At 37.1% G+C, this 20,407-nt stretch overlaps 1 protein-coding gene and 1 long non-coding RNA gene across 3 annotated transcripts; both read left to right on the top strand.

Annotated features, from left to right (window-relative positions):
* The first annotated feature begins 275 nt into the window (after positions 1-275).
* On the top strand, positions 276-9,306 carry LOC103431713 (uncharacterized). Of its 2 annotated transcripts, XM_029094434.2 has the most exons (19): positions 276-467; positions 1,145-1,286; positions 1,405-1,561; positions 1,889-2,005; positions 2,110-2,233; positions 4,677-4,798; positions 4,903-4,959; positions 5,583-5,702; positions 5,803-5,922; positions 6,222-6,363; positions 6,501-6,671; positions 6,844-6,999; positions 7,297-7,403; positions 7,535-7,625; positions 7,714-7,855; positions 7,969-8,125; positions 8,321-8,437; positions 8,597-8,723; positions 8,937-9,306. In XM_029094434.2, exons 1-19 carry the CDS (start codon positions 369-371, stop codon positions 9,183-9,185), a joined length of 2,517 nt encoding a protein of 838 aa, XP_028950267.1. In that variant the 5' UTR covers positions 276-368; the 3' UTR covers positions 9,186-9,306. The 2 variants fall into 2 exon arrangements, with proteins under 2 accessions (XP_028950267.1, XP_028950268.1); XM_029094435.2 differs by lacking the exons at positions 276-467; positions 1,145-1,286; positions 1,405-1,561; positions 1,889-2,005; positions 2,110-2,233 and adding an exon at positions 4,353-4,535.
* A 6,619-nt stretch (positions 9,307-15,925) lies between these two features.
* On the top strand, positions 15,926-19,938 carry LOC103402016 (uncharacterized). Its single transcript, XR_523998.4, has 4 exons — positions 15,926-16,234; positions 16,788-16,850; positions 17,559-17,941; positions 18,586-19,938. It is a non-coding gene; the product is annotated as an uncharacterized lncRNA (long non-coding RNA).
* Positions 19,939-20,407: the final 469 nt, after the last annotated feature.

Below are 20,407 nucleotides of genomic sequence, written 5' to 3'. Positions count from 1 at the left end.
GTCCAGTAATGTGAGTGGTAGACTACTTGTCTTGGACAGGTTCAAATTTAGATACGCTTGTTTGTATTATTAGTTTTATCTTATGGTGTGCACCATTAATTACTAAATCGTAGTATTGAAAACGTAATTTGCTGGCATGTACTATCAGTTTCACAGTGAAACTTTCACTTCTTTTCTCTCTTTATTTGAAAACTTCATTTGAAATTAATTGATTAACATGAGTGGATGATAACTTAATTTCCAAATATCAAATCATGGCTCTCATTGCCAGAAAGAGAATAACAAAACTAATGGTCGGTTATGTCTTTTTTTATTTTCATGAAAATTTTTCCCGAGTATGCATAAATTGATCTGTCTTTGTAATTACAATGTCCATGTACATAAGTAAAGAATACACACCTGCGAATGGTGCTTATGTTGGTCTTGCCCCACCAGGAGATGCAGGATCATGGCAAAGAGAATGCAAGGTGAATTTTGTGAACCTCTATTTGAATCTTGGGCTGCACAATGTTTGCTGATTAGCTATGTGCTACGTCGAAGAAAATTTATGGTTTTTGATTTTTTATGATTATGTTAATTAATTTGAAATCTAGGTAGGGTTCTATTCTTTAATATAGCTGGGCTTCACTACAGGTCACAGTCACATAGCAGTGGGAAATTATTCCACATTTGTGGTTTTTGTGTTAAAGCTCTCACTGTGACCACAAAAATTTATCTCGTATCTTATTAAATCCTTACGTTCTCAGTCAATCGCATGTCCACCCTATAATAAAGAACCTGCAAGATCCTAAGTTTTATTTTCTTTCCGAGGAAACTTTCTTTCCTCTGAAATGATGCTTAACCAGAAATAATAAAACTCACGGTTTCTGAGGAGCATGCTGAGATATGTTGCATCATGATAACACTATACTGAGCTGCTTTTTCATATGATTTGTGTAAGGAAAAGTTTTGAGTGATCTATTTTATGACATAGAATATGCCGTTGATTCACCCCCTTTTGTTATATCTCTTAGTATTGAAATTATATGAAGTAATTAGACTGGTAAAACCATATTATATACTATATCTATATGTACCAAAACACAATTCAAATTCCATAAGTCAATCTCTAAAGACATCCTTATATGGTTATCAAACTTCTTAGGACTATCAATTCTGGACAAGGGCAGATGACCATGGCTACTTTTCTATTAACAACGTGCGTACTGGCACTTATAATCTTTATGCATGGGTACCTGGTTTTATTGGAGATTACCGGTATGATGCTGTCATTAATATAACATCAGGTATATTTTTTTCAACTTCTGCGAACTTCCTAAATTCTTAATTCGATTGTTTTTCATAAATCTTTTTTAGCTCTCTTTTCCATTCTTGCACATTTTGGTTTCATAACTTTTGCTACAGGTTCTTTTATCGAAATGGGTGATCTTGTGTATGAACCTCCAAGAGGTGGGCAAACATTGTGGGAAATAGGCATTCCTGATCGTTCTGCTGCAGAGTTTTATGTTCCTGATCCTCATCCAAAGTATATCAACAGACTTTTCATAAATCATCCTGACAGGCAAGCCTTCTTTTGTTGTAATGTTAAAGAGTTGATTGTTTGTGGATCTTCATAATGCCGTATGAATGTGATCAAAACTAGCCTTCTGTACTCGTAACGTGCAAGTGGTGGAAAATTTTCTGTATCACCTTATATGTGGCTTTTATTCATTTAAAACGATCCATCAGCCAAATTGAGGACATATGTTTTTCTTTGATGCAAACGATAGTGGGTGAGGGGGGAAACAAACCTAGATAGGAGTAGGACCTCAATAAAGTATCTATATTAATGCTTAAGAGGTCGGTAATAACTTCTTTTATTACAATCTTCACATTGTCCTTCTGGCAGGTTCAGGCAATACGGGCTCTGGAACGGATATGCTGAATTATATCCTGATGAAGACTTGGTTTACATTGTCGGTGTTAGTGATTATGCTAAAGATTGGTTCTTTGCTCAGGTTCCCAGGTATGGTTCTTTACTTCTTTTGAATAATAACCGTCATTGTGAAAATCATAATGAAGATGTCACTCGTTTGGTTGCCTGGTGCTTAAAGTTCTCATGTACTGCAGGAAAACAGACAACGGACATGAAGGAACAACATGGCAGATTAAGTTTGAACTGAAAAATGTGGATCGGAACAGTTGCTATAATTTGCGAGTTGCAATTGCATCTGCAACTCTTGCTGAATTGCAGGTAAAGTACATCATGATTTTTTTCATTAGTAGATTATAAATCACATATCTTTCCTTTTCTTTTCGTAAGGTTCGGATTAACAATCCAGATTCAAGGCGACCTCTATTTACTAGTGGATTGATAGGGAGGGAAAACTCGGTTGCGAGACATGGAATCCATGGGATTTACTGGCTGTACAACATTAACGTACCAGGCGCTCAGCTTGTTGAGGGGAATAATACTTTCTTCTTTAGACAACCAAGATGCACCAGTCCTTTCTTGGCCCCACTCTAACGATACCGATATTGTCCCCAACTTAACCACCTGCCCAATCCGTCAGGTGTAGGGTTTTACCACAAAAGGCCCTGCCCAATCCGTCAGGTGTGGGGTTTTACCACAAAAGGCCTCGGTATTAGTTAGAGTGGGGTAATACTATTTAAACCCCTTTGGTTTTCTTCAAACCACCGATGTGGGACAGTTTAACACTCCCCCCCCAACTTAACCACCTGCCCAATCCGTCAGGTGTAGGGTTTTACCACAAAAGGCCCTGCCCAATCCGTCAGGTGTGGGGTTTTACCACAAAAGGCCTCGGTATTAGTTAGAGTGAGGTAATACTATTTAAACCCCTTTGGTTTTCTTCAAACCACCGATGTGGGACAGTTTAACACTCCCCCTCAAGTGTAACCTTACTCACGTTTAACACTCCCCCTCAAGTGTAACCTTACTCACGTGTAACCTCATTTAGTGGTTCACACGTGAAGATCCACATCGGTAATTGAAACTCAGAGGTCCCCCCTCACGTGTAACCTCATTTAGTGGTTCACACGTGGAGATCTACATCGGTAATTGAAACTCAGAGGTTGGCTCACGTTGGGCCCCCTTGTTTTCAATGGAACTCAGGGGTCGTCTCTATATTAAGAGCTTAGACTTGTTTCCTTCCAGGTGGTGACAAGCTCATTGGCTTGCACACAAGCTCGTTGGCTTGCACGGGCCCGCAACCGTGGGCTCTGATACCATGTTGAAATTTTTGGATCGTCGGGCCCGCCCCACTCTAACGACACCGATATTGTCCCCAACTTAACCACCTGCCCAATCCGTTAGGTGTGGGGTTTTACCACAAAAGGCCTCGGTATTAGTTAGAGTGGGGTAATATTATTTAAACCCTTTTGGTTTTCTTCACCCCACCGATGTGGGATAGTTTAACATTTCCAAGGGATTATGTACGATTATATACGATTTGAAGGTCCCCCACCTTGTAATTGCAGTTCATCTTAGATTCAAGTTCATATGTTTGTATCAGCGTGTGTAATATTTCATGTACATATATCTACTTACATACAATTGAATAATATTACATACATACATACATGTAATTATAGTTCAAAATAAAATAAATGCAAGCGCGGTTTGTATGTTAAACGAGTTGAACTTGAACAAAATGTTAGGCTCGTTAGAAAAATGAGATGAGCGTTCAGCTCACAAAACTTGTGAGCAGCTCGTATTGTTTATGTTGGATACGAAGTCATTTTAAAGTATTTAACTTATTATTTTGTGCACACTCTTGCAACGTTAATATCAACAGTTTTGTTATGTTTATTGTATTAGGTTTTAATGAAAATTAAATCGGACTAAACAAAAGCTTGAGTTTGTTTAAAGAATGAGCTTCAAAAAATTATCAGAGTTGATCAGCTTGAGCTTGCGATTATGAGCTTTTTTTCCGAGCTTGAGCATGAATAATATTGGGTAAAGTTACGCTAATCTCGGGATTTAATTAGTGCAGTTTCTAGTTAGACTTCTTGTATTGTTTTTGTTTTCATCAAAATGTTGGAACACTATTTGTAAATGATTTGATCCCAGAATCCTATCCCTATAAATTAGTTATCAATCCTTTCAAGTTCAACAAAAGAAGTAAAAGTATTCGTACAACAAAGTTATATGTGATAAGAGCGCTGGCCTAGAAAGCGAGCGAATCTTGCACGCCTAACAATTAAGCAATAGTGCCGACTAAGTAACCATATATAATATATATGTTACACAAATGAAAGCTGGAAAAGCTTTGCTTTGTTTTTAGTCCAAGTAAACTACTCTACTCTCTACGTATGTATTCTTATAATTATCCCTTTATATCTTGCTTTTTAGTAATCAGATTATTTTTTATAAATTAATTAATTGATTAATTTCTTTTAGAGGGTCAGTGCTATAAAACTAGATAAAAACTGACATATATTTCCATTGCTGTATTGAAATAAGTTCTAGAAATCAGCTCGATCGATCATCCATCATGGCACCTATTGGGGTTGAATTGCTTGTTCAAGATCACCATGTAAATGACCTGATAAAATCTGCAGTGCAATTTTTCTTAACTTTCTGCATGTTAGTTTGATAAATCTGTAGGCAGGAATGCATGCATGTTTTGGATGTTTTGGTTTGGTTTGAAACTTTTTCATGGTGAACTGAATTGCAGGTAATGATGGATAATGGGATTCTCCAAGTGACGCTATCAAAGCCAGAGGGAATCGTGACTGGAATTCGATACAATGGCATCGATAACTTGCTTGAAATTCGTAACGATGAATCTAACAGAGGGTATTTTCACAACTTACAACAGTCATCACTTAGAATTCTCAGTGTCCTTTGATATATGTTTCATTTATTTATTATGTAGTTAATTTGAATGGAAAATATTGTAGGTACTGGGACCTTGTTTGGAACTCAGCCACTACTGGAACAACAGGAATATTTGATGTGTACGTCCGATATATTGTTACCCTCTTTATAGTATAATCAGAACATCACACAATGTATTTCTCAATTATGTGTCCTAATATATCATTGTATAATCTCTAATTTTAAAACAACTGAGTATGAAATGACTACGAATTTCACAACGGGCCACTTAATTGCCTTCCTTTTCTTTTTTGATCGAAGAACTTGGGATTAGAATACTTCCAATGCTGAGAAAAGATCATACCATTACCACTAGCCTCAAGGCCTAGTTGGCTGGTACATAGTTTGAAACTTATATAAGCTAATTAATATAACTTACTACATGAAATATATATAGCTCCTCTCTGTAACAAGAGACCTTTGTTAGCAGGGATCTTATTCTACTATTGCAAAATGGGGACAATAAGGTTGTGGTAGAACAGAAAAGGGAAACAGTGAAATATATAATAGGTCCTATATGGTTAATACATAGTCACCTATGGTCCTATACCTATCCCCTTTTTGCTACAGAATTCCTGCTAACAAGCTGCTCCCTCGACAACAATATTAAGTTATAATTTCGATTATTATGTCCGTATTCTATTTGAACAAACCATACTCTGTTTGAACAAAGTCACACATTATTGAAACAATTTGCATGCAGGATCAAAGGAACAAGCTTTACGATTATAATGGAAAATGAAGAACAGGTGGAGCTCTCTTTCACAAGAACTTGGGATCCCTCTCAAGGGGGCAAACTCGTACCCTTGAATATTGATAAAAGGTCCTCATTGGCCTATACATATTTATTGCCAATGCATCAAGTGTATATAAGATAAGATCTTGAAACTTATAATATATGATGATCATATGTAAATTTGTAGGTTCATTATGCTTCGAGGTTCTTCAGGCTTCTATTCCTACGCCATTTACGAGCACTTGAAGGACTGGCCTGCTTTCGAGCTTGGAGAAACCAGAATTGCCTTCAAACTCAGAAAAGACAAGTACACAAATTCCTCAATTTTTTCTATATAAAAGCTAACCAAGTAATAACTTTATATGGAGCTAATCACTCGTACTGTCCCACTCCATAATATTTCTTATAATTTGAAAGGATCAAATTTTAGGTCATCATTGAAAGAAATCATGCAAAAGTTCACCCAAATATGAAACTATTTAGTTATCAAATTGTCATCTAATAAATAGGCGAATACAATGTGTTGACAAACAATGAAATGTTCAGAATCGATCTATAGTTACAGTTAATCTAATTCACGGTTTATGTGGAATTTTGGATAAAAAGGTTTCACTACATGGCCATGGCGGACAATAGGCAGAGATACATGCCCTTGCCTGACGACCGTTCACCACCGAGAGGCCAAGCCCTGGCCTATCCGGAGGCCGTTCTTCTTGTCAACCCTGTGGAGCCGGAGCTTAAAGGAGAAGTAACAATATTTCCTACCTACATATATTTTCTCATTAAATCTTCTATTTTACTTTAGAAAAAATTATGAAATAAAACTTATTTTTTAAGATGACAAACTAATTATTTACCCTGGCTAATTGATACTTAATTAATCAGGTGGATGACAAGTACCAATATTCATGTGACAACAAGGATAATAAGGTTCATGGATGGATATGCACCGAGCCGCCAGTGGGGTTCTGGCAAATTACCCCGAGCACTGAGTTTCGATCTGGTGGACCCTTTAAGCAGAACCTCACTTCCCATGTTGGCCCCACCACCCTTGCGGTAAGTAGACCCAAAACTCAACCACTGTCACATTTGTTACAGCCTAACGTTTTTCACACTTCAAACTTATGAATCTTGAAATTTATTTCAATATTGGTGGAGAAGTAAAATCTATCATCATAGGATATAAGGTTTCCATAACATTGCTAATAATTTTGAATTGTACGATCAGATGTTTCTAAGTGCACATTATGCTGGAGAAGATTTGGTGCCAAAATTTGCAGCGGGTGAGGAATGGAAGAAAGTTTTTGGGCCAGTTTTTATGTATGTTAATTCCGCATATGAAGGAAATGACCCACTTTCGTTATGGGAGGATGCTAAATCACAGGTTTAATTTACATTAATTAACAGCAATACTAACCAAATTTTGTTTAATTTTCTTTCATACTCTATATATACACATATATAAATCACATGAATGGTGATGACTGCATATAATTTAGAGTGAAGTTTCATTAATTTGAACGGAAATGATTTTCACTTGCCTATTTTCTCTCCTACAAACTCCCGTTTATTCCCCTTTTTTTGGATTGAGTAAATCCACGAAGAATGATCAGGGACATGTGCAGAAATCATTCTCCTTTATTTTAACTAATCAAATTGATGAGTAGTATTGCTTTTGCAGATGGAGATGGAAGTCCAGTGCTGGCCCTACAGCTTCCCAGCATCTGAGGAATTTCCCAAGTCATACCAACGGGGTAATGTTAGGGGCAGACTACTTATTCAAGATAGGTACATAACTATACGTATTAATTATTTTAGTCATGTCTTAATATTTTTTGTAATTAGCTTGTATTCCAAAACTATGGACACTAAACATGTTTCCGTTTTTAATTTTGGTTATTGTGATAACCAACATCAAGATACATAAGCAACGATTATATATCTGTCAATGGTGCGTATGTTGGGTTAGCCCTGCCAGGAGACATTGGATCGTGGCAAAGAGAATGCAAGGTGATTGAATTCTACATGTTCAAATTAAGTTCAAACATATAGTTCTCAACTTAATTTGCTCTTAATCTCACATTTTATTACACGTCAGGACTATCAATTCTGGACCACAACTGATGAAGACGGCTACTTTTGCATCAATGGGATACGCACGGGCGATTATAATCTGAATGCATCAGTCCCTGGTTTTATTGGAGATTATCATTACGATGTTGTTATGACTATAACCTCAGGTGGTCCAACTAATTCCCTAATGTTAATTTGTAGGGCTCTCTTCTTTCATTTTGCCTATCAGCTACTAAAGTGTTGAAAAGAAAAAAGGAAATTAACAGTGCAAGCAATGTAGGTTGTGACATTGATATGGGTGATCTTGTATATGAGCCTCCCAGAGATGGCCCTACTTTATGGGAAATAGGCATTCCGGATCGTTCTGCTGCAGAGTTTTATGTTCCCGACCCTAATCCAAAGTACATTAACAAACTCTTCGTCAATCATCCTGACAGGTTAGCTTAGTTATATGCTCCTTGCTGTTATTCATACTTATACGCATATATTCTTCAAGTACCAGCAAATCACAGTCTGGCATGTATACACAAAAATATTATGAAAAATTACAAGAATGATTTTTGTCGGACTGTGATTTTGAAGAAATGAGGAACGACTGGATAGAAGATATGAACTAAGATTTCATTTGGCAGGTTTAGGCAGTATGGACTGTGGGAAAGATACTCAGAGTTATATTCTGATCAAGACTTGGTTTATACCGTTGGTGTCAGTGACTACAGCAAAGACTGGTTCTTTGCTCAGGTTACCAGGTGTCAATTCTTCCATCCCATACTATATATAATCGATTTTTCTTGATCGACAAGCAATTTGTACGGGTATCATATCTAGCACTAGAAGCAAGAATACCGATTGACCAGTATATCGGCGTAAAACTTATGGCATTTTATTGTTGATTACCATATGTATAGGAAAAATGAAGATAATAAATATCAAGGAACTACTTGGCAAATTAAATTCAATCTTGACAATTTAGACCAAACTGGTTCCTACAAGCTGAGAGTAGCGCTTGCTTCTGCAACTTTTTCTGAATTGCAGGTATATTTCACAACTCACTATTTAATTGTAATTTCATGATTAACGTACCATGCATGTATTTTAATATATAAATATTTTTTATGTGCGGATAATGTTATATTATCAGACTTGTATTACTAGATAGATGCTTAAATTGTAAGTAGGCCTCGTGTGTTCAGAACATAATCAACTTTGTTACCAAATCTACATTAATTATATATGTTATATATATAGGTTCGGGTGAATGATCCAAAGGCAAATCGCCCTCTATTCACGAGCGGGATGATAGGGAGAGATAACTCAATAGCAAGGCATGGAATCCACGGGCTTTATTGGCTTTACAATGTGGACGTACCAAGCTCTCGGCTTGTCGAGGGAGATAATATAATCTATCTGACGCAACCAAGAAGCACAGGCCCTTTCCAGGGCATTATGTATGATTATCTTCGCTTTGAAGGCCCCTCATCTCCAAGCTCCAAATGATAGATTACTTTTAGAATATTAAAACATTTCTTTTATGGTTAATCAGATTGTACTACTACTTTATAGCATGACCTGAGATAGCTTTATTAAATAGTAAAAAGCATCCTTGGATGGTTGTCCATATTTCTTAGGAACCCAGAAATAGGACAATTCCAAATCGAAGCCACCACCAATTTCATCTTGTCCTCACGAGTTTAAAACACCTAGCCTTGTCACAAATCTCATACCTACTCGTTGGGATCGAAACTTAAGCAGGCCACGAGTTTTTTGACCATTTTCTGGCAACATGGCAAACAATCAAGGGTCGAGACCACCACCATTGGACTCGCATCGAGGGTGGGAACAAAGCCCAGTCATTAATGCTAGTGTTTTGTTGGATGAATTTTTTAGGATTTGCTCACTATATGTACACAACATGCACATGATATGCTTATAGATATCAGCCAATCCAAAAACCCTGAGCTCACAGCTCTCTCTTCGAAATCAGAAAAATGACATCATCACCTGTCCATATACACTATATGCACACCACATGCACATCATATGTACAGTACATGCACATGATATGCACAAAACTGGAGATCGCGCAACGAGCTGCTTTTCACATTAATAAGAAAATTTAACGGCGACCTATTAGTATAGTGGATACAATTAAAACATAATTGTTACGTATATAAGGCTACAATGGCAGTTTGAAAAGTCATGTTACGTATATCAATCACCGCTTAACTGTGCACGTGGAAAACATGATACTCATTGTCGTTATTTCATGGACATGCATAATCCTTAACGTCCTCTAAACTTTTTCTTAATTTAGTTTTTCGCCGAGGTCAATTAGGTTGTGGTTATACTCGCTAAATTTTGGGGCACAATATATGTGCATCATAACTAGTGAACATTCTCGCTTCTCATATTAAGATGTAGCCATGTACACCATATGCATATTACGGAAAAATTTCCACAAATTTATGCAATTAGACACTTGAACCAGAAATTTTTCTATCCCAGTTTTGTAGCACGTCAAAACCCGAAATTTATTCCACCCATAGGCCCCAACATGAAGCACAAACCCTAATTTAACTTCTAAGTATTAATTCATCTTACAAACAACCCATTTATATCATTGATGAAGGATCTTAGAACTAAACCATGTACCTTACTATGCCTATTGAAGCTTCAGTCGTCGGAAAAAATGGAACTTTCTAGCCAAAACAGAAAATATGGTACAAAACCCAGCTTACTCTTCTCACCTCTCTCTCTCTCTCTCTCTCTCTCTCTCGCATCTCTTTGTTCAAAATCAGAGTATGAGGTCAACCCAAAACCTAGCTCACTCTCTCATCTCTTTTTTGACTTCCCTCTCTTCGAAAGCGAAGCTCAAAGATCTGAGCTCAACCCATAAACCCATAGCTCATAGAGCTCTCTCAACATCCCTCTCTTCCGAATGAGAAAAGTGATGCAATGGGCTTCTAATTTTTAGTATTTATATGTGGGTATTTTAGTAATTCTCTTTTGTGCATGGTGTGCATGGCTTGTGCATAACTGATTTGTCCGATTTCTTTCCCAAGATTAAGAAATTGTCCCATTTTGGGGTATTTTCCTAATTTCTTTGCTTTTCCCATCTCAATTTTGTTTCCTTGGTTTCTTGGTTCCAATCCCCTTCTATGCTTCTCCATAATTCTAATTCTCTCTTGCCTTTGTTTCATCAACTTAATGTTTGTTTCATTAGTAGGTTAAGTTGTTAGTTGTTAGTTATTAAGGGGAGAGGGATCAGTAGGATCGATCCCGCACCAGAGTGCATAAGCATGATTATTTTCTGCTTATAATCAAAGCATGCAATAAATCAAGTCTATTTAAATCCTTCTTGAAGAAATCGACTATCAAGTCATCCTCTGTAAAGGAACTCTTAGTCAATATTTGGGCTACCATCGTAACCTGCTAGATCTTATGCTTCTTCTCACAATTGGTAACGCTACGAGCCTCTGGTTTAGCCAAGATCTTGTTAATCTTGATCGTCTTTTGTGAATGTTCATTCCCTGCATCGTAATCTTTGATATTTTAAATGGCCTTTTTGGCCCATACTTTATGCAATGGCCTTTCTTCTCATAAAGATGGTTGCACCAATAAATGAACTTACCGATATTATCAAAATATGATGCATGAATGCACAATACTTTTTTTTTTTTATTCCATTTGTTTGGATCACTCTTTAGTGATGACAGCCTTCTCAGTCAAGGCTTGTCCTTCACTTCTCGAAGTATTTGGTAGATAGGGATGGTGAACTTCATTTGCTTCTTCTTGGAAAGAGATTCATTTGGAAGGGCACGCCTTGTGTTTTTCTCCTCTGTGGGTATTCCCACCAAAAGTCTTTTGTCCAACTCCATATAGTGATGTCCATGCAAACTCTTCGCAAGGTCAATTGCCTTAACTGCATGCTTAGCATCATACCAAATGGCATGAAGCTTAGCCATAACAAAAACATCTTCCAAAAATAAGCTTCAATTCATGGTAAGATCTCTGTAAAGAGTGATCAGCTGGTAGGCCACCTTTGAATGCGACTAATGCAATGTTACAATCACATCCCACAATTTTGGCATTTTCTTCTTTAAATCATTTAATGTTACCATGAAGCGATTTGATAGATTTCTTTTAGACAGTGAAGAGATGGTCTGACAGCTTTTTGATGACCTTGTAAAAGGAATATTCCTTCATAAAATCAAGGAAAATATCCTTAAAGTTATTGATTGAACGAGGTTTTGAAGTATGGAACCAGTTCTGTGCAGCTTGTTGCAAAGTTGTTGCATAGACTTTGCGGATCAGCTGATCGTCATCCTAAAGTGTTCCAACTGTCTCTTTGGATCTGAGTCCCTCTAAAACAATGTAAAGGTGGGAGTTGAAAATCTTCTTATAGGAGCCATCTGCTCATTGTCATAAGAGAATGGTGAGACAGTCACTCAATCAACTTCCTTGTGTAGGGTATGCTCAAATTTTTCTTATGTCTGTAAGTTGCACAATTGCACAATTGTTCTTCAACCATTATTTCCACATCCACTGCATACAAAGGCTATGCTTCTGCTAGATGTTTTACGCCTTGGCATGGGAGCTAAGGTGTCTGACGTCACTTAGAGATACTGAGTGCTCCTTTTGCTGGGGAGGTGAATTCATAGAATTTGCCTCAAAGTGATTTTCTATGAAATGAGTTTCAGAGTATCTTAGAATTGCCAATAAACTGTAGGACCAGAGAGTGAAACCAATCCTCAGCTCCCTGCCTGCAAAATAATAGCAAAAAATTTGCACATCAAGGCTTCGTTCTACTTGTGAAGTGTCATAACACTTCAGTAATGTTTCAGGTACCGGTCTGGTTCCGAATTTCTCTTGAACGGCATGAAGGATGATTAAGAACCTCTGAAGAGGTCGCGTCTACACGATCTCGTCTATGAATGGAAAAACATTTACGATGGTTACCTGCCTGTGTAGCACTACCTACAAGTTTTCTTCTGGCTTGAAGTCTCTGATTCATTAGTCGAGTAATAGTTATATGTCTTACTAAGATGGGATGGATGTTAACCTGCTGCCATTACTGCTCCATAATTTCACGGTGGTTTACGGTCCACTTCCTACAATTATTAAACTAAAGAATTGGTGGAGCTAACTTCGGACGAACCATTGTGCTGTTTCTCCTCGTAGATGGTACGCTGACGTGATTCTTAGAGCACCCCTAAAACCAAGGTGGGAGTGAATGCTATGCCTGAGCTCTGTCCATTATGAAGACTTTACTAAGGACCGAGTCAAGTATGAAAACTAGCCCTTGACCCCATGCGAGAAGGCACGTCGGAGCAAAGGCCTAGCCTAGAATGAACACTCCTTAATGCTTCACTCATCAATATGTGATCTTTATCCCTTTCTGTTGAATGGTCTCTGAGCTCCTGACTTTGCTGCTAATAGGCGGGAATTCTGTTGCCTATGACTTCTTTTCCTAGCCGTCTACGAAATAGTGACTCCCGCTCGATCTCCTTTTGATTTTACAAGCCAAGATCAAAGTCACGAATGAGATTGGTATGAGTAAGGAGTTAATTAAACATCATCGTCTGCTGACTGAGCGTCATGGTAAAGTATGTAAAATGTAAAGAATGAGCTTTTGGATAGGTAGTTGATGAGTCAATATGTATTTTACTCTAACCTTAGTATTAATTTATTGGTCATTGTGTGTGAATTTTGATACTTTGAATTATATTTTCAATGTAGAACATTCAACTTCCTCTTGAGCAAAAAGTATTCAAATGGAGGAATTTTGGAGTGATTCCAATTGAAGGATGTTTGTGAGTCTTTCAACTTGACGAATGGATGCATGCTTGCTTTGAATTATTAGTGACCACGATTAAACTATTCAATTGTCTTGGTGATTTACGACTATTAAGGTATTTAGATAAGTAATTTGATGCAATTTATGTTGGAACATTACCCTGAAATTGAGGAGGGCTTCTTGTGATTAGTAATTGTAAGTTCACTGAAAGTGAACATCACGCTCTTAAGGGTTGCATGTTTTTTCAAAGGAAAGCTTACTGAGCCTTGCATGTTTATATTCGATTTGAACATCACAGACGAGTTGCATGTTAGATATACGTTTCCACTTAAACATTACAAGGAAAATATACATTAGGAAAACCTAACATTCAAAGCATGTATGTGGAAATTCATAAGTAATTGATATAAATGCTTAGGATTGTTAATAGCAACGATGGAACCCTAGTGTTTAAATTGTTTTCCAAAACTGTTTTCTTTTATTGTCTTTACTTTTTTGATTTATTTAATTGTTTTTATTTTAAATTCGTTTGTATTATTTTAAATTTCAAAATCAACATTTGAGGAACTTTGTTTCAAATAATTAGCTAAGGATTAGTTTAAATACAAATTATTCATTCAATCCTTGTGGAAAATGACCTTACTTGAGCTACTATACAACGATAACCTGGTATTTTTGCAAGTATTTTTAAGTGTTTTTATCCCTACTTTTGCAGGTGGTAAAAATTCTATCAGTAGCTCCCCAGGTTTGCTCTAGCACGGGTTTGCTAGCAATGCGCATGCATGCGCGCATACCCGCTAGATGCTGCACTGATGGGCCAATGCCTATGAGAGTTAGGGATTTTGAATCAACGAGCTCGGGCCTTAAAATTGATTTAACTAGGGTCGTCTATGGGGTCCATGGGGCTTAGTGCCGCTAAGTAGAAGTCGGATGAACCGGTGGTAGCCATTTGGTGGGTAGCTGCCGAGTCAATGGCTACTGTTTGGCGGGAGTCGAACACACCAGCTGTGGGCACGTTTGCAGTGGTTGTTGCTGCCATGGTTGTTGTTGCACCATGGTTAGGGTCATAGCACGCGATGGTGTCACGACGACGGTTGTGGCAGTGACCATGGCGGTGATTTGAGACCTCAACAAAGTCGCGCCAATCCTTTCCCATGGTGAAAGTGGTTCCAATCTCTAGAGAAATGTGCAATAGGGCTTGTGATTGATGATATAACTGGATCCGCGTTCTTGCTCCTGGCTTTTGTCACCATGGTTGTTTGATGTGGGCAGACGATGATGAACGATGAACAAAGAACACCGAAGAAAGATTTTGGGATTTACTTTCTTCACTCAGATCTTCAAGCAATAGTTGAGTGTTTTTTCAGATCTCTTTATGAAAGCACCTATTTGTTGATGCAAATTTCATCCAAGTTTCAGTTGACAAAACTCCACTTACAAAATAAGAAACACTATTAGCCTAATTGTTGGTCACCTAAGAAAAGGGGAGGGTGTCTACCAAAGGACATATGATGCCTAAGTCACAAAAGTAGTTTGAGAGAAATTGAACAAAGATAATTATGAGTAGCAAGTGACGATTATCTTTTTTTTTTTTTTTAACTTGGCTATTTATAGACCTAAACCCTTGTAGGTAACTGGGAAGGAAGGTTGCAAGCCATAATAGGTGAACCTTGGGCCATTTCCAACCGAAAGGGCTAAATAGAGCCCTGTCCATAATTATAGCCTGCAAAAAAGTTATTTTTAAATGAATAGTGTTAGGCCATACTCATAAACCATCTCAAAACGAATGTGCTAAACATAGCCCCCTCAATAATTTATTAGTTTTAAGTTTATACTTTAAATTTATTGGTTAATTTGATTAAACTACATTTGGATGTTTTCAAATCTAGCCGTAACTACATTTGGATGTTTTCAAATCTAGCCGTTAAGTTTGAACCAATTTACAACTAAGGAGCTAGCCCTCATAATGGGCTAAAAAGGGACTACATTTGGCCAACCTGATGCCCCTTTGGCCAAATAATGGACTGGTGAGATCCATAGAATTATAGCCCAGCCATCAGTTAGAGATGAGTTTTTAGGCAAATCAAGTCATTTTTAGCTTTTGGACTTTTAGCCCTTTCCATTAGAGATAGGGCCTTACCGTTATACTAATAATGGTGCAAACTAGTATCTGCGGTCCTGCATACAAGTAGTCCTAGGTAGGAGCGAATACGCATCGAACACCCAAACGTAAGACTCCGAAGAGTCAGCCTCCTTCTACGATTGGGTTGGACATGGCCCAGTGGGAAGACATACCATGAGCTTAAAACACTTTTTATATGTTAGTAAGCCCAAATGCCTAGTACCCACATGAAACATTTGGAATATATATATATATATATATATATATATATATATTATAGGAGTAAGATTATTTTAGTTTAAAAAAAATAAAAAAAAACCCAAAGAAACAGATAAGGGATGGTTTATACGTGTAGACCATACCAACTCTTCTTCTCCTTCCCAACCATCACACGGTGGGGAACTAAGATATTCATATTTCTGTCCATAAATGTTGGAGGTGATGTGGGTAGTCTAGGGGGAGTGAGTAAGCATCCTAAATCAGAGATGCAATGATGGGATTTAAGGGAGTATTTCTAACCCTTATTGAAGAACTAGAGGAGAGTGAGAGGTTTTGGAGAGGGAAAAGTAGGAAATCGGAAGAGGGGAGCTGAGAGGGTGTTAGTGTGTTCTTCGATTGGTACAAAAGGTTAGCTTAAATTTGTTAATTTTCTATTTTCTTACCATTGCAACTTTGATTACTAGAAAACTGTAGTTTCGTGAGCCTCATTTTGACTCTTGTTTTCTCTCAATCTATTACATGTTTTTAAAAAGTCTTTTTATATATTTGAAATTAGACATGACAAGGAACAAAACCCAATTTATTTCAATTATTTTGGTTGAGATCTTCTATGGAAAAATATGATTTGAAAATGTGAAAAAAATCTAGAAATCTGCAGATTTTCTGCAGAAAAACAGTTTGTGAACTTAAATTTTGGAGCTTGATTATTTTCTTCTCTTAAATCCGTTTTGGGAAACTCATATTAGATTAGAAACTAGGTTTGTTAAGCTTTAAAACCTAAGTAATTTTATCCTTTTCCATGGAGTTTTGAGGGATGAAAACAGGGTCACAATATAGGGACTTAAGCTTGGTTCATCAAGAGGTTGTGACAGGGGTATATTTAGGTAAACTTTTGATAGAATGAAATTGAATCTTTATTCCAGCTTTAAGTTAACTTTTATTATTATTTATGTGATTTTAGGTCTGGGAGTGACTCTGGACACTTCGGAGACTTAGAGAGGTATTCTAGTTAGCTGGACTTGAGGTAGGGGCTTTATTTCCCGATGTTAGTCCTATATCATATTTAATCTTGGTGATATTAGTAATTATACCTATTACAGTAGTAATGAAATGCTTGGATGCATTGGAAACATTTGTTTGTCATGATTGTGTTATGGGCTGATAGTTTCCTCTCTAGTGTATTAGATATATATTGATTTTGTTAAATATTATTATGTGGATGAATGGTTGAGCTATGTAAAATTTCTGGATTGAATATGTTGAGGTTTACAATTGTGTCTGTGTTATTGATATGCTCAGGTTGCATTACATGTTTTAAAGTCAAGTGTTGGGTTGTGTAAAGTTGGTTAAACAAAGTATTGAAAATTTGTATATGTTTAAGCGTAGGGTGAAGGGCTTGAACATGTAGTTGGGCGTCAGGGGAAGGGCCCATATTAACGAAACTAAAACTACTAATAAAATTCGAGGTTAAGGGAGGAATGGGAGTTAACTTATATTTTATGGTGTTCGGAACCAAGTGGTATAAGCATGGTATGGGACGTGCGGGTTTGGATGCCGTGAATATAGGTTAGCTGGATTAGAAGGAGTGAGTTCTATGTACTTCTTTGTCATATCATTTGTATGTTACCGAATTGTTTGATGCATGACACTTTGATTAACTGTGATAAATGAACTTGAAGGGCATATGGTTCCTACTGGGCATGAATAGCTCACACCCTATTAGCTATTGCAGGTACCAGTATGGAGGAACTTGATGATAACCTGTCTCTAAATGGATAGCCATATCATGTGTGTGCTTGTTTCCTAGTTGTGCTTAGAGTAAAGTGTCTTGGTATCTTAAGAGTATGTTGTTAGAGTTGAACTCTTTAAACTCATGATGTACTAAATAATTAGGTTTAAGTGAACTTTTAGATGGCTCTGGTTCCATTATACTTTTGTTGTAATATTTAATTTTTTTTCCTAAGACACTATTCATGCCCTAATTCGATTATCATCCTTATTCTCGAATTTGGAGTGTGACACCACAAGACAAACAGGTGCAATGGTCCCTCATACAAAGCAGACAGATGCCACATTCCTTGGGGTGGCATGTGGTCTACTCACAAGAAAACAAGGGTAAATCGTCATAGTGAGCATAAAGTCCACGTCTCATTTTTCTATTGGATGTGGTTAATTTATGTGTCCATCGTACTCGTAAACAATATATAAATAAGCTTGCAGTCAAACCTACTGCATTCATTCCAATTTGTTGGATCAAGTCAGTAATAATTAAACTTTAATTAGCCAACAAAGTGCATATAAGAAAAAAACATTTTTACCAAAAGTAAAAGGAAGCTTTGCATGCACTCTGCAGTTTGATTTCAATGGACCTTTAAAGCTTGGTTCTTTAGCAAAACATTCGTACAATAACAAGAGTAGTGGTGCTTACCTCTTGAAGTTATACCTTGATTTTTTATCAAGGTTGAAATCCTTAGTGAAATGCCTTCTAACTTCCTGGACCTTTAGCTCCTAGCTCGTGCGAGTTAGTCGAAATTTAGATCTCCTTTTACACTAAATGTTTGGTGTCTCTATTCAAGTGTGTTAGAAAGAGTCATGCGTCTTTAGAACAAGAATAAGTGGCATGATCACTATTGTTCTTGGAAGGGAGGTGGACCGCTGATATGAGCATATTTGTGCGACTTAGTTAACATGTTTTCTTGCACTTACTTAGTTAGTTATTGCTTATAAGAGTGTTTTAAACCATTTTCGTATGTTTGTAGGTCCTAATAACAAAGTTGGCAAGAAAAGTGCATTTTGGTGCATTTTGGAGCAATTTTGGGCTGAAATGGATTGCATGCACTTGGAGACATAAGGATGGATGTTTTGGGAAGATTAGAATTCAGCATATGTGTGTGCAAGTGTGTGACCTACAACTAACAAACATCATAGCTGCCATGTGATGGAGACAACATCATACAAGGCACATGCAAAGACACCCACATACAAAGGCAAAGAAACACACACGGCATGGAGAGAAAGTGTAGTGGTTTGTGGCTGAAATGTTGAAGCAAGTGTGCAAATATAAAAAGGATCTAAACATGGACAGCACATAGCATGTGCAAAGGAGAAACCAAGATGACAACACACACATGCAAAAGAGACACACACATGCAAAGAGGGAGGAATGCACGGCAAGAGAGGGATAGATCACATGGAAAAACATGGCACATGCAAGAAAGGAGATACTTTCAGCCACAAGAACAAAGATGACATACACACACGGCATGGGCAGCAGGAAATAAAGAATGAAGGAGTGGACAGCACACACACACACTAAGAGGAGCTGGCACCATCATTCATACTTGTGTAGCAACAACCTTTGATGATTACTTCACAATCTACAATTTCAAGCAGAAAAATAGGAGAGGGATAGACGGATAGTTTGGAAGAAAAGAAAGTGGAGACATCATTCACACATGGCACATGCAAAGAAGGGAGACATCACTCATACAAACACATGCAAACTGCACGGACAACTGGAAGTGTTTTGATTCAAATCTGCCGCAAGTTTATGTCTTTTCTCCTTAACCATTCCCCACCCTTTTTACCACTACATAAGCCTAAAATTCATATATATATATATATATATATATATATATATATATATATATATATATATATACAGGGGTGCAGATTTTTAGTTGGGGGAGAGTGGGGAGAGACACATTCTGCCGCAAGGCAGAGTTTTTCTTCTTAACCATTCCCACATCCCACAAACACAAAGAATTCCCTTCCCCTTGCCGTGGTATCCATCCAACATAAATACATTCATAACCTTTCCATATATTTATACACATCCTAGACACTTGTTGCAACAAGGTGGTGAAAACAAAGGTCCTTGGCGTTTCAAGCTTGGAATTTGGAGCATTTTAGGTGTACTTCGTTCTTGCTTTCAATGTCTACTTTGTTATTTTCTAATTTTGTTGCAATTATGAGTGGCTAAACCCTTATTTAGTTAGAGGGAAGTTTGAAACCATGTTCATGCTTGCAATATGATTTGATTACTTTTAGTTGTGATTCATAAGTTATGAATTCAATTTACTTATCCATTTGAATTAAAACTTATTTGTGTATGTTGGTTGAGAGTGCACGCTTAATTTTCATGCATAAATCTGATGCTAGGATATAAGGGAGTTTCACCTAATCGTTATGAACTTATATTCACAAGTAGTAAATGTTGCTCGTCACAACCGTGTTAAGTAAATTCTTGGCATAAGTTTCATGCAATTCATAGTTACAAGTGTTTCGTCAATGCTTATGATTTTCATAGAACTTAAGGATTCTTGCTTGTATCTCTATTATGCAATTCATGTAAGGAACTTGTGGGGAATGCTTTGGGTTGTTGTATGCAATCATCCAATTCAATGAAATTAGGAAAATCTGAGGGTTAATTAGTGCAATTCACAGTTAATCTGGGGCGTTGAGAATTCATAGTTTATTGAAAAGCAATTGAAAATCGATTCATGTACAAGTGTGTCATGTGTGAAGAACGGACCTCTAACTAATCCATCCATCATCTTATTTCTTAAATTCGTTTTACAA

Source organism: Malus domestica, chromosome 15 (assembly GCF_042453785.1).
Source record: "Malus domestica chromosome 15, GDT2T_hap1".
Lineage (NCBI taxonomy): Eukaryota > Viridiplantae > Streptophyta > Magnoliopsida > Rosales > Rosaceae > Malus > Malus domestica.
This window is presented reverse-complemented; position numbering and strand designations above follow the sequence as displayed.

Bases quoted from the DNA above. Each gene is read 5' to 3' on its own strand.
- LOC103431713 (XM_029094434.2), top strand. From the start codon at position 369: ATGTCCATGTACATAAGTAAAGAATACACACCTGCGAATGGTGCTTAT. The intron at 4,799-4,902 runs GTATTTTCACAA...AAAATATTGTAG, and splicing joins AACGATGAATCTAACAGAGG to GTACTGGGACCTTGTTTGGA. The intron at 4,960-5,582 runs GTACGTCCGATA...ATTTGCATGCAG, and splicing joins ACAACAGGAATATTTGATGT to GATCAAAGGAACAAGCTTTA.